The following is a 13,244-nucleotide window of genomic DNA, read 5'->3' on the forward strand; positions in this document are numbered from 1 at the left end:
TAATTATTTAACAAGTACAATAGTATAGCTAAGAAGTTTACAGATATTAAAAAAAATCTTTGCTGAGAAATTAACAAAGTCTCCACAAAAGTGTTTTTGCTCCTGCCATTAACTGGAACACTCTTACAGGACTGCAACCTCTCTTACTAGTATAAAAGGAATGTTTTTTCAGAAAAGAGTTTAAAATTGGGAGGACCAAACTTTCCTCTAAAAGTTAAAGTTTATGAAAATGTGACAGAATAAGGGCTGAACTACATGGTATAAACAATAGTATGGTTTGCTGTTGTGTCAAGTAGACATGAGTCAGCATGGTTGAACTTGTTCTACTATCTGAGCTATGATAAAGGTCTACTCCCATTTGCTCGCACCACCAGTCATTCACTTCACTCCCTTCTCCCCACAGGCATTTGAATTATGATTAATTCAAGCAGCAGCCCTTCTTATAGGAACTGATTCTAACCTGGTGCTTGAATTGGCTTTGTGGTGGACAGCTGGCATTTAAAATCCCCAAGAGGCATTAAAATCAGACTCTCTCATTTTGGGTATTTGGTCACTATGGGACAAAGCAGGCATGGCTCCCATAATAATTGAAGTGGCTGGTAGCCATTAAAAAACAGAAAATAACAGGAACCAGATTTATCTCCCATCTCATTTGCACTCAAGAAGCAGGGCTGAGGTCATGCAAACAGGGCACAATGGTGCAATATGTCTGTTTCTTTTTCAAAGGGACCCTTGTGGGTTTGGCAGATTACAGGGGTGAGTCTGAGAAGACCAACCTGATTGACAATATTTTCAGTCTGGTCTCCCTGCTCAGTACAAAACCACTTTCCTGAGAACCACCTTTCTTTGTTTTCTTCATAGCAGCTTGCCCATCTGCCCTCCCTTTATTGGTGCAGATTATGGATGGTGTCTGTTCCTGAAGACATACTGGATGGGATGGCTATTAGTGAGGAAAACTGTAGTTATCAAACCTCGGTGTTTGTAGTTAAAAATTAAATTTTGAAGCAAGTAAATTATTGTTCTTTTTAAGAACAAAGTTAGGGAGATTCAGAAGATTACACTAGCAAATTATTTATTATGCTAAGACTAGTAAGACTGGAGGCTGGATAGCAAGAGTTATCAATTAATAGCAGCTTAAATAAATGCATGCAAAATTATTTTATCTAATCAGCTGAAAATTAGAAAGCTTGGTAGAGATTTTTATTGTCCTTCTGATAAAGCAGCCGTTACTTAACAAGTAAATCATTCCTTGCCCAGAAGTGAATCTTTTAAACCGTATTGTTCCATATTTTACACAAACTCACTTCCTGACAGTCTTGCAGCCTCCGAACAAGTCTCCTCTCTCTGTTTAACGCACATCAATGAGAACAGTTCCAGCCTCTTCTGACACATTTCAAATTTTCTGTCTCAAAAACGTACCTTCATGGAAGAACATTCATTCAAGTGATTTTTTTACCTGAATTTTGAAATGATATGATCCAGATGTTGTAAAGATCATTGCTAGAAGAACCATCATTTAACAAGCTGGGAATAAATGTTCAGCTCACATGTTGGTCCTTCTTACCTTCTCTTTTTGTACTTGCTTATCATTTTTAAAAACCTTGGCTTGTTTAAACTACAGTTTTCTGTCTTATTTGAAATTAGGAACTTTGGCTAAATACCAGTTTAAGGAACAGGATCTTAAACAGTGGTTTTATCTTGGTTCAAGATACTGATATTAAATCAGGGCTCACTGTTTTTGATGTAAGAGTGCTCAGCTGATGGGAACTTCTTGCCAGAGTTGCAGGCAGGGACAAGGGAGGGATGATGTTGCAGTAGGTGTGTCTATGCATGCTTCCAGGCAGTGTGATGGGCAAGGCAGAGGTCTTATAAGTTTAAAATTATCAATCATTATTTATGCTTGGATCATTAACACTCATACACCCTCCTTGGGTGATCATTAGGGGCAGTGTAAGAACTTTGGCATTCATCCATTTGTGTGAATGGACGCTTCTTTTTTGCTTACTTTATAGTGAAGGTAGTAAGAAGTAGTGGTTTACGAGGAAGGGCCAGTTCTTTTAATAGGTTTACACTGGTTCCACTCACACTACGCAATTATACTGCTATTATTTCACTTTAACTGCCATGGTTCCATGCTACAGAATCCTAAGATTGGCAGTTCGGGGATTATTATTTAGATAATTGTATAGTGTGGGGCAGGGACCACCACTTTTCTTCACCTGTTCAGAATTCTGAAGCTCAAGATCTGGGGTGACATGGGAGTGACCCAAGATGAGCATCAGTGCAGGCCAGGAGAGGAGGCATGCATCAGGTGTTCCCTTTTTCTGGGTCAGGCTGTACTTACCTAATGGTTTACATAAGCACCTTTAAGGCTTGTTACCTGTTTAGACTGGAATTCCCACACAGGTTCCCCACTTTCCTTTGTAGACTCTAGTTGTTGCTCATTAATAAAACGTAGCCCTAGTTAAATTCTTGACATTTACTCCTCTAGCTGCAACAGGAAATCTGGTTTACAAAGTCCAGGATGGAAATGCCAAGCCAGTATTCAAAGGCACTGAGGGAAGGGGCAAGTGCTTGTTCTGACGCCATCTCCTGCCTTTCTAAGTTAAGGGTTAGTAATCCAGGACCCTTGCGTACAAACCAGCATACAAGCTTGCTCTCTCTATGGAGTTTATTACACAAAGGAGATCGGGAGTTTATCCCATCAATAACCCGAAAAAATTGTGTAATTACGTGAAACGATTTCACACATCACACAAACCCTCCATTAAAGTAGTCACAAAGATGCACATCTTTTTACTTTCGGGATTTCAGTGACAATGCATTTCCAATATCACTTTATTTGTGAGATTGCGTGTGATAATCATTCGTGCAATTACTCGCCATTTCTGTTTCATTTGCAGGATGCTTTAAATGTGCTTTAATCTCACTTTAATGCTGAAATCAGCCCCAGTGTGATAAACTCCTATGAGAAATAGGCCTAAGGCACCACAAAGTTTATTGTCAATCACTTTATTTTAGGAAGTGTTGCTCGAATAATTTTGTTCACCTGCTGTGTCTATGAATCAGCTAATGTAAGATGCTATGGCCTCGAAAAAGCTCTGAAAGAGAAGGACAGGGAAGCAAATTCTGTTTGGAGATGTTCTGTTTTGCAGCCAGGTCTGTTGAATCCTCTTTCTACTATAATGAATATAGTAAAAAGCAGTGGTTTACTGAAGAAGCTGTAACATGTCTACATACAAACCGAGGAAGCTGAGGAAACTGCAACATATCCATATACAAACCTCCTCTTCTTCCCAATCTATCAAGTCCCAGTCATAAGCAATTACTGCTCTCCTCCGTTTCCAAAATTCCAAGAAAACAGTTGCTACAGTAAACAAAAGGAAAATATATACAGTATTAGATTATGGAAAGACAATAATTTGTAGAATCTGAGGAAAACAGAGTTGGCTCAGCCTCCACTGGTGCAGAATATCCACAACCACAGCATCTCTGATGAATTGCCACCTAGCCACTGACAGCTTTTGGTCCAAGCAGTTGACTCGGGGGTGTCATCCTCCCATTTCATGGTAAGCGTTCCCTAGTTAGACCATGGGCCATCACTGCAAACGGCATCTGCTAAACAAACATCCTAATGAAAGAAGTGGTCTGTTCCATTGTTAAAAGGTCATAACACTAGGAAGTTCTTTGAAATATTACTTGAAAACCCTTTTTGTGTAATTTAGGAACAGACAGGCCTTTCGTGATGCCCTTGTCACGTGCTAGGGTTGCCTTGGGGTGGTGCTCCCACATACCCCTCAACGCTAGCATGTGACAAGGGCGTAACAATAGCAGTACCCTGTATACATGGGTGCTGCCATTGTTACGTAAGCGCTGCATGGTGTCTGCATGGCACCATATGGCACTTATGTAATGAGTGCGCCAGTGGCACACTTATTAAGACGATGCCGTGGCATAAAAAGAACCCGTGGCATAAAAAGAAGCCGTGTGGTTTGGTGGCTGCAGCTTCCCTCTGGTGGAAAAACAGGCGCTGGCAGGCCACCCTTTTTGGGTGGTCTGTACTGCGCCTTAAACTCATTGATGTAATTAATCAGAGTGCAACCGTCTGACTAAATAATTTCATTATTGTTGAATACTTTTACAAGTGTGAATTTTTCTGCACTACATAAATATTGTTAAATAGCAAGTCTTTTGATGAAAGGTATTTATGAAATAGTACCTTTGGGAACAAATATGACTAAAGCTTAAAGAAGCAGTGTATTGTTTAATGTAAGGAATTCCTTCTTTAAGCGCAGAAAGATATGAAATCAAGGAAATGCAACCCTTTTCCAAGCTTTATAACACTTTTAGTTCATTCTACAGATGAATGAACTATTGTGTTGTAGGATTTCCTATCAAATATCCCATTACAGATATAATCAAAGATGCACCTGGAAAGGAAAATGCTGTCTTGGTTTTTCTCTAGCAGTATTTTAACCTGCTTTTCAGGATTAGAGAAAAAGCAAATGCATTACATAGGAAGCTGCCTTACACCATTAGTCTTTGTAGCTTAGTATTAGTACTGACTGGCAATGGTTCTCCATTATTTGGGACAGAGATCTTTCCCAAACCTAATTGGAAATGCTAGGGTTAGAATCTGTGATCTTTTATGTGCAAAACTCTAACATGGAATGATAGCCCTTTCTCTACAAGCATTTTGCACCTCTAATAATGTTTCAGAAATAAATGTTGCAACTGTAAATTATTGCTTGGACAACTATTCAGCTGTATACAACAAAGCTTGTACAAGTCTGCAGAGCTTTTGATCTCAACAGGATATCTTGACAGCAACAGTCATATTCTTTCTTCAGAAAACATGATTATTTGCTGGTTTTCCATAAAAAAACTGGAAATAAAATAATCATGGATATCATAGGTAGACAACTGATTTGAGTATCAAAGGCCACAAAAATGTATATGCTGGTAAACTATTATTAATTTGAATACTAGGTTCAATAAATCAGTTATCATTGATTATCTGCTGCATGAATGTGATGGACACATGTTTTCTGAAAAAATCTTTATGAGTAATTTTATCTATAGATGTGAAAACATTTCCAGAGAAAAACTATATTAGAAATGGAGGGAGGCTGGCTCCCTAACAATATTTTCTTTGAACTGTCACTGGGTTTCAAACTGTGTTGTGGTGAAACTTACCTTTCTTCATAAGTATTGCAATGTTTCTAAGTGACAAAAGCAACAGTGATATACTTTGAAAAGGCAGTACAATGTGTAGATTGCATTCTAGCAGGCATATATTGAGGTTTGAGGTTGCAAGGTAGCCACAAGCTACATTAACTTTTTAAACAAATAAATGCAGTCCTCTGTGTTGGTGTAACATTTCTCCTTACCAATTGCTGTTGTTTACCATAGGCCTAGGCTACCATGTGAAACTTGGGATAACATTCTTTTTCATGACATAGGATACCAAGAGCAGTGAAACTAATTATGTCAGAATTAAAACAATAATTTGCATCCCCACCACCTCTCCCTTCTCCTTTTGTGTCGTGTCTTTTTAGATTGTAAGCCTGCGTGCAGGGAACCGTCTAACTAAAAGATTGTATGTACAGCGCTGTGTAAATTTACAGCGTTTTATAAATAAAGCTTAATAATAATAATAATAATAATAATAATCTCAATTATGTTAAACAAAAAGGTACTAATATGATCCATCCTTAAAGCAGGACTTACCCCACACTGCCATGAAAACAGCAAAGAAGACTGTAGCTCCATTGTCAAAAAGGTGCGTCACCTAGGAAAGATAGCTGTTTTGTAAAAATAAGATATACATTCTATTCAGGAAATCTGTTTCAGCTTCCTGAGGCACTCAGTTTTAATGACAAAAATACATACAAATATGCTGATACTTTGGTCATCAGTAACAAATAAAACTTTTTAAAAGACATAGTTGTGTTAGTCTGGAAAATCAGTATGCAAAGGGATCTTGCAGCACCTTTGAGGAAGTAGGCTCAAGTCTATGAAAGCTCATGCTATCAATGTCTGTCTTTCAGTTAGTCTTAAAGGTGTTGCAAGAGCCCTTTGCAAATAAAACCTTTTGTAGATTTTTGTGTTGTTGTTACTGTTTGCCTTCAAATCATTTCTGACCTAAGGCAACCCTATCACTGGGTTTTCTTGGCAAGATTTGTTCAGAGGAGGTTTGTCTTTGCCTTCCTCTGAGACCAAGAGAGTGTGACTTGCCCACAGTCATCTGGGGGTTTCCATGGGCATCTGAACCCTGGTCTCCAGGTCCTAGTCCAAAGCTCAAAACACTACACCACACTGTCACTTACTTGTATTTATTTCGAGATCATTTACAATTTAAGTCCCTAAACAAGTCTGCTTAGCTTGTGCATAACACCAGCACTGAAGAAGTCTTAGATAAACTGAAGACCAGTGGGACAACCAGTCTTATCAGACTTGTTGATATCTCCCAAAGACCTCAGCTGTTTTTACTACCCATCCACAATTTCAGCACACCAGTTGGTTGGTAGTCTATGGAAATCTCCTCCTTTGCGAGAGCCTTTCTGAAAACATGTATTTATTAAGTCTTCAAGGGGCTGTCTACTTGAGCTGTTCTATTAAAAAGGGAATTCATTATAAAAAAATAAACAATTAATTCTACTGGAAATGTTTGTAAAAGTAAAACCTCAAAGACATATATGCAGTTGTACACATTGGATCCAGGTTTAGACACATGCAATTGGGCTGGTGGAAATGGACTTCCCCACACCTGCGATGAAAATGCTGCGCAAAGGGGAAGGACACTCTGCTGAATAGGATAAGCATTAGGGCAGAAACAGAAGGGAGGAAGATCCTTGAATAATTGGGTGGTATCAGAGCCTTGCTGTCTATGGAAGGCAGAGTCTGGATCCAGCCCAGGGGTTTTCTCTGCTTCATATGAACTGGTACAGAAGGTGTGCTTCAATAATTTACAGTGGAATATAGAATCTATTCTAGACCATAAAGGAAAAGTGTAGAAATGCACAGAAAGCAGTAGGAAGTACAGATATTTGGAAATTAACAGTGAATTAACACTAACTTTTATTGTGGGAAAAATATGATTTTTGTTCAGGATTCTAACATTTCTCCATTACATTGTAGAAACTTAGCAAGCTGCTTTCTAGTTAATGAGACCATTGGTCCATCTAGCTCAGTACTGGCACCAGCTCTCCAAAGTTTTAGACAGGACTTTTCCTGAGCTGCCCTGGAGATCCTTGGTGGTCTCCCATCTAAGTATCAACTTTTCTTATAATATGTTCTGCATACATTCTGTTTCACATACATACCAATATACTATTTTGTCTACCGCAGTTTAATTGGTCCAACTTTCACGAATACGTTGTTAAATAGAATAATCCTATTTGAAGAAGTTGCACTCATTTGCCCATTTAAAATTGATGCCCACAGTGTTTATTTTTTAAAGGCAATTTTCCATGAGACTAAATATATGAAAAACACTGCTAGAGATAAAAGGCATTCTTTTATTTATTTTTTTACCTTGGCATAAATGCAGCTATCTGACAACCTCATGAACGGACAGTATTTATCACAGATAGGACACATTATAATCTCTGTAGCTTGACAGACTTCTTTACTGGAAAATAAAAGAGATTAATAGCTTGCTTTATAACAAGCATGCTTCAAGAGCTTTCATAATTTGGATAGTTGCGCGATGAGCAATAGAAAAATGTGCTCTTTCCCTGGTGGCTAAATAATAAAAGCTGGAAGGGCACATTTTTATTTTTTACTTTAGGCTCAGAATTGATTCATACACGCATGTGCATCAATTGGTTGTTCAGCATATAACGTTTAACATGCAATGTTCAACATGCATACAATATGTTCACACAGAGATTGCTGAGCTTTATGCACAAACAGGTTATTCAGAAGTAATGGTATTTTTACAGATGTTTACAGATGTGAAAACAGAGACAATATTGGAAGTGTCAGGGAGCAGAATTTGATGTCATAGGGGACCTGAACCTGGCAAGTCAGTAAGCACAACAAACCTAAGCCAAACTATCAATTTGACACAACTGGGAAGCAGGAACTTATAAAAAGCATGCAAAAGAAAATACTCCAGATCATACAGGTATAGGAGTCCAATTATGCATGTCAGACACAGAATATATATTATACTATTGTCATTTAGAAGACCTTCTGGAAGACATTTGTTCGCCATTTTACAACCGGAATTCACTGCGGCTTTAAAGGAATAGCCCAAATCAATCAGACCATCTATCTCAGTGGTTCCCAACCTGTGGGTAGGGACCCCTTTGGGGGTCGAATGACCCTTTCATGGGGGTGGCCTAAGACCATTGGAAAACACCTATTTAATTATAGTTATGAAGTAGCAACTAAAATAATTTCATGGGTTTGGGTCACCACAACATGAGGAACTGTATTAAAGGGTCGCGGCATTAGGAAGGTTGGGAACCACTGATCTATCTGAACTACTTGCAATCATTCTATCATAGGTTCCCTTCTGTCCTCTTTTTTCATAGATAGTACACACAAAAAAAGTTTGCAAACACATAGATGCAAAGAGGAGGGACAGAAGCCAATGGGGGCACAGAGAGGAGAGACAGATAGAAAGCATGGAACAAGAGAGGCACAAGGGAAGAGAAGTATACAAAAGGCAATGGTGAGGTACAAAAGAAAGAAAAAAGATATGGTCAATATACCCTTACATTCCTATGTACAAGCACAATGTTTAATATTTTCCCTCCCCTTTAGGTTCTCTGAGCACATTCATTCTTGACTTCAACTTATGTTATTCTTTGTTATCTGCCTTCAAGTTGTTTCAGATTTATGGTGGTCCTAAGGCAAATCAATCACAGAATTTTCTTGGCAAGATTTGTTCAGAGTGGGTTTGGCATTGCCCTCCTCTGAGCTGAGAGCCCAGCATTTCCATGACCAAGCAGAGATTTAAACCCTGGTCCCCCGAAGACTTAGTCCTACGCTCAAATCACAACATGCTGGCTCTGAATTATGAATGCGCTGGAAAAGGAGGGAGCTTTTAAAAGCTATTTTAAAAGAAGTGGGAAATAGCAACCTGTAGGTCAGATGTGGCCCTTGGGGACTTTTTGTGGATCTCCAGACCACCCTGAAGCCCTTGTATACTTCACCTCTCAGTTTTTGGTTGAAAACTACTCCAGATTGGTGCATTGCCATTCTAGGTGTGGAGGATCATTTAAATAACCCCAAACCCCCATCTGGGAAAAAAGCCCCACAGTGTTTAGAATACTGGATTAGGACTGGAGAGACAAATGCCTTTTCAAAAGCTTTTATTGAGATCTTGGGGCCTAAGTGATTTCAACTAAAAGTGTACATGGGCTTGGTTTTAAAGCTGTTTTAATTTTTAATTTTTTAAAGATCTTGTTCTTCTATTGTTGTATGCCTTCAAGTGGTTTCCAACTTTTGGCAACTCTAAGGTGACTTTTTCACAAGGTTTTCTTGGCAAGATTTGTTCAACCAAGGGGTTGCCTTTGCCTTTTTCTGAGGCTCAGAGAAGATGACTTGCCCATAGTCACCCAGTGAGTTTCCATGGTTGAGTAGGGATTTGAACCCTGGTCTCCAGAATCATTCTCAAACCACCACACCATGCTGGTGTGTGCTTTGTGCCTTCAAGAAGTTTCTGACTTATGGCAAACCTAAAGCAAACTTATCACAGTTTTTTCTTGGCAAGTTTCTTCAGAGGGTGTTTGCCTCTGAGGCAATCCTATGAGGCTGACAGAGTATGACTTGCCCAAGGTCACCAATGGGGTTTTGTGACTGAGCTGGGATTCAAACGCTGGTCTTGAGAGACCAGCTCTTGCTGTTATTCTATTACTCGATTTAAATTATTGTTAATTATTTAAATTGATTTTATTTGTACATTAGTCTGAGATGCTGTGATGTAGGGATAGCTACAAATACTTAAATAAATATTTAAATAAATAAATAAATAAATACAAATATGTACAGGCAATTGTAGACATGTTTAGTGTAACATGTGAACAATGTGCAAACGATCAGGGTTAACTGACATCACTGAAAAATATTGCACCTGAGATGATATGAAGATTCTATCATCCATGTTTGTATCTGAAGACATTTAAAAACGTGTAGTAAACGTGCATATGTGGTCCATTGCCAACATATAGTCTTGAGTTTATAATGAACCTGACAGATTTCTTTCTCCAGGATGTTTGGAGAATCATGTAAGCCTTTTATACTGAACTGCATCCAGATTCCAGGTGATGATGACCGTTTCACACATGCACTTCACAAACTGATTCTTCAGAAAGGGAGAGATAAACTAGCATAAATGGGCCTGTGCTAATGTACAATCTTTACTACAAGCCTTCTATGCTGTACTACATCCAGGGCCAGAGGAGAATAAAGGGGAAAGAGCAGAAAAGGGACCTAAGATAAATAGATATGTTGGGGGGAAATAATAAATACAAAAAAAGAAAAAGGCCAGAGTTTTGCTTGCTTCCCTAAATACCATGTTGGCAAATGGTCTTTTGATAAAGAGGACATCAGGTTTTAGAATAACAAATTTAGTAGACATGACATGGTGCAATATGTTACAGTAAACAAACAAACAAAAAGAAAGAAAATGGTGCACTCAAAATCAAAGCTCATCAATTAATACACCAGTTTGGGCAAGAACCAGAACAATATACACAATGTTCTCACAAATTAATGAAGGATAGTGTGACCAGTAGCAATGTTTCATTTTTACTTCACCTGACTTGGCAGTGGTTCAGTGTGGCTACTCCATACAAAAAGACAAACAGTCCAATGAAGGCAGCTGGGAAGAGCATTCCTGTGTACCAGCCTAACCAGGCAAAGTACAAGCCAATTTTCTCACCAAAATACCGCCTATTAAAAACGCAACATAAAGAAGGTTATTAACATTTTTTAAATTGGTATTTAGGATTGGCTCTTAACATAAAATATTTTTTTTACCATTTGGCAATAAAATAAGAATGTTAGGTTCTGTATTCCATAAATAAAAGCTTAATTTATACAAATATATATACAAATTAAAATAAAATGTTGAGAATCTTTTGTCTGATCAGTGGCACAGAAACTGCTGTGTACTGAGCAATTCGTTTTTCATATATAGAGAACCCTACATATTGTTCATATTGTTCATTTATTTCATTCAGTATAGGAATACAGATGCAATAATAATAATAGATACAAAATCTATGTTAATGGTAGAATGTCTTACAATACTGGGTAGCTAATTGATCACTACATATTTTTTTAATGTCATCCCATTTTGAATATCCCTTACAGCACTGTTGAGACATTCTATTAGCTGAAGATTAGTTTACATCATCAATATAGAGTCATTTGGTGCCTGCTTTGGCTGTTAGAGAACCATAGGTCCGTAGGCCTCTTCCTGGCAAATATAAATATATTTTAATACATATTTTGAAACTCTGTTTGCAAAATGTACTGAAAGGAATTGAAATACATGCCTTCTATTTTATTCATTTATTTCACTTCTGTGCTGCCTTTCTCCCAAAAAGGGCCCCAAGGTGGCTCACAAGATAAAATATTAGTAAAACATCACAATAATTTTTAAAACAATTAAAAACATCTAGGTAAAATAGTATAAAATACAAAAAACATACAAAGGTTAAAAACATAATTAAACACACACACTTCATATACACATCCCTCCTCTTTTTCAAAAATCCTGCAACAGTAGTGTCACTAGGGTTGGTGTCACTTGGTGCAAGTGTCCAGAAAGGGCTGCTGGGTGGTAGTGATGGTGGCCGCAGTGGCTTGCCATTTCCTCCTTCCCTGACCTCTGCTCCTGCTTCCTAGCTGCCCAGCTGTCTGCCTGCCCAGACCTAGAAAGTGCTGTCGGGAGAGCTGTGGGTACCTGAGTACAGGAACCAGTGGGAGGGGATGAAAGGGCCATGCATTGTCCCTTTTTCTCTGCTGCCTTGGCTTCCTTGGCAGGGAGAGCTAAGGCAGTGGAGAAATCAGGAGGGGTGCTTGCTTGCGCTTCACTGCCTTGGCTTCATCACTCAAGAAGGCTATGGCTGTGGAAAAGCTGGGAGGAGTGTGCGCACACCCCTTCTTTTCCACTGCCTTGGCTCCCTTGGCCATGGCAGCCACAGCAGCAAAGAAGAAGGGGTGGACGTAACACTGTAGATACACACACACACACACAAAGCTGGAGATGGTGTCTGCAACCCCTTAGTGCTGCCTTTGTCCTGGAAGAATTCAGGCTGTGTCATCACACACACTTTCCATTAGAAAAATGGCAATTTTACTGTTGCATATATAAAATCAACATTTAGCTTTGAGGGCTGAACCATTTGTTGTTACTCAGCCCAGCCAATGCTATCTAAATGCATTAACTTTATACTATATATTTTGTAAACCTGTAAGGAAGGTTGGGCTTTTGCAATTATCTTCCTTAAGGTTTGACTTTGCTATGCTATGCCAAAGGCCAAAGGCCGTCAAGTTGTTTTTATTCTTTTGCCACTGAGAAAGCTCCAAGAACTTCCCAGGTAAACAGTTAGATAAATAATAATAATGTGGCCCTTTGTTACAAGGACAGCAGGGCTGGCAGTATAAAGCCACACTGGCAACTGCTGCAGGTCTTTGTCTTTTCTTCCTGTCCTAATTATTTGGCTGACACACTGAATAGCAATCTGTGTCTGTTCCAATAAGAAGGAAAACTTAAAGCCTGTGAGATTTACAGCAAGTATTTACATGGCCTACTTGAATCCAAGACTATAATTTAACATGGAGACGCAAAGTAGAAGGAACACATTAAGGTGTGTGTTTTTTTTAATGTTGCTGCTACACACTCTCAAAAATGGATGCTTCCTCTTGTTCTCTCCCTACGTAAATGTGGCTTCAGCAAAATCTGCTCTCTCTTCTCTTGTTAAGACTTGTGCCCAGATTTGCAGATGCAAAAAAAGCAGTACCCATGCTGTGACTTCTGACTTCATCCATAATTCTAAGACCCCAAATTATGCCAGCCTTAGGTCCAAAAGTAGATAGATCAAATTACTCTGTATTTATGAAGATTTATTAACATTTAATAATATACTTTAACATTAACCTTTAGTATTAAACTTATTAATCTTTAAAAGAACACAACTGGCAGTTGTTTTATAGGCGTATGTAGGCATTGGCACCATTCATATCACATTACTATTTACTTCCAAAATGGATGTCACCAC

General features: G+C 38.6%; 1 protein-coding gene across 13 annotated transcripts in view; it reads right to left on the reverse strand.

Annotated features, from left to right (window-relative positions):
* ANO4 (anoctamin 4) overlaps positions 1 to 13,244 on the reverse strand; it is a 171,121-nt gene that overhangs the window by 30,282 nt on the left and 127,595 nt on the right. For all 13 annotated transcript variants that reach the window (XM_042469372.1, XM_042469371.1, XM_042469370.1 and 10 more), the window contains 4 exons: positions 10,774 to 10,908; positions 7,537 to 7,633; positions 5,731 to 5,791; positions 3,285 to 3,367 (listed from right to left, as the gene is read on the reverse strand). In XM_042469372.1, coding sequence (XP_042325306.1) covers positions 3,285 to 3,367; positions 5,731 to 5,791; positions 7,537 to 7,633; positions 10,774 to 10,908 — 376 coding nt within the window. The remainder of the gene's footprint in view (positions 1 to 3,284; positions 3,368 to 5,730; positions 5,792 to 7,536; positions 7,634 to 10,773; positions 10,909 to 13,244) is intronic.

Source organism: Sceloporus undulatus, chromosome 5 (genome assembly GCF_019175285.1).
Source record: "Sceloporus undulatus isolate JIND9_A2432 ecotype Alabama chromosome 5, SceUnd_v1.1, whole genome shotgun sequence".
NCBI classification, from domain to species: Eukaryota; Metazoa; Chordata; class Lepidosauria; order Squamata; family Phrynosomatidae; genus Sceloporus; species Sceloporus undulatus.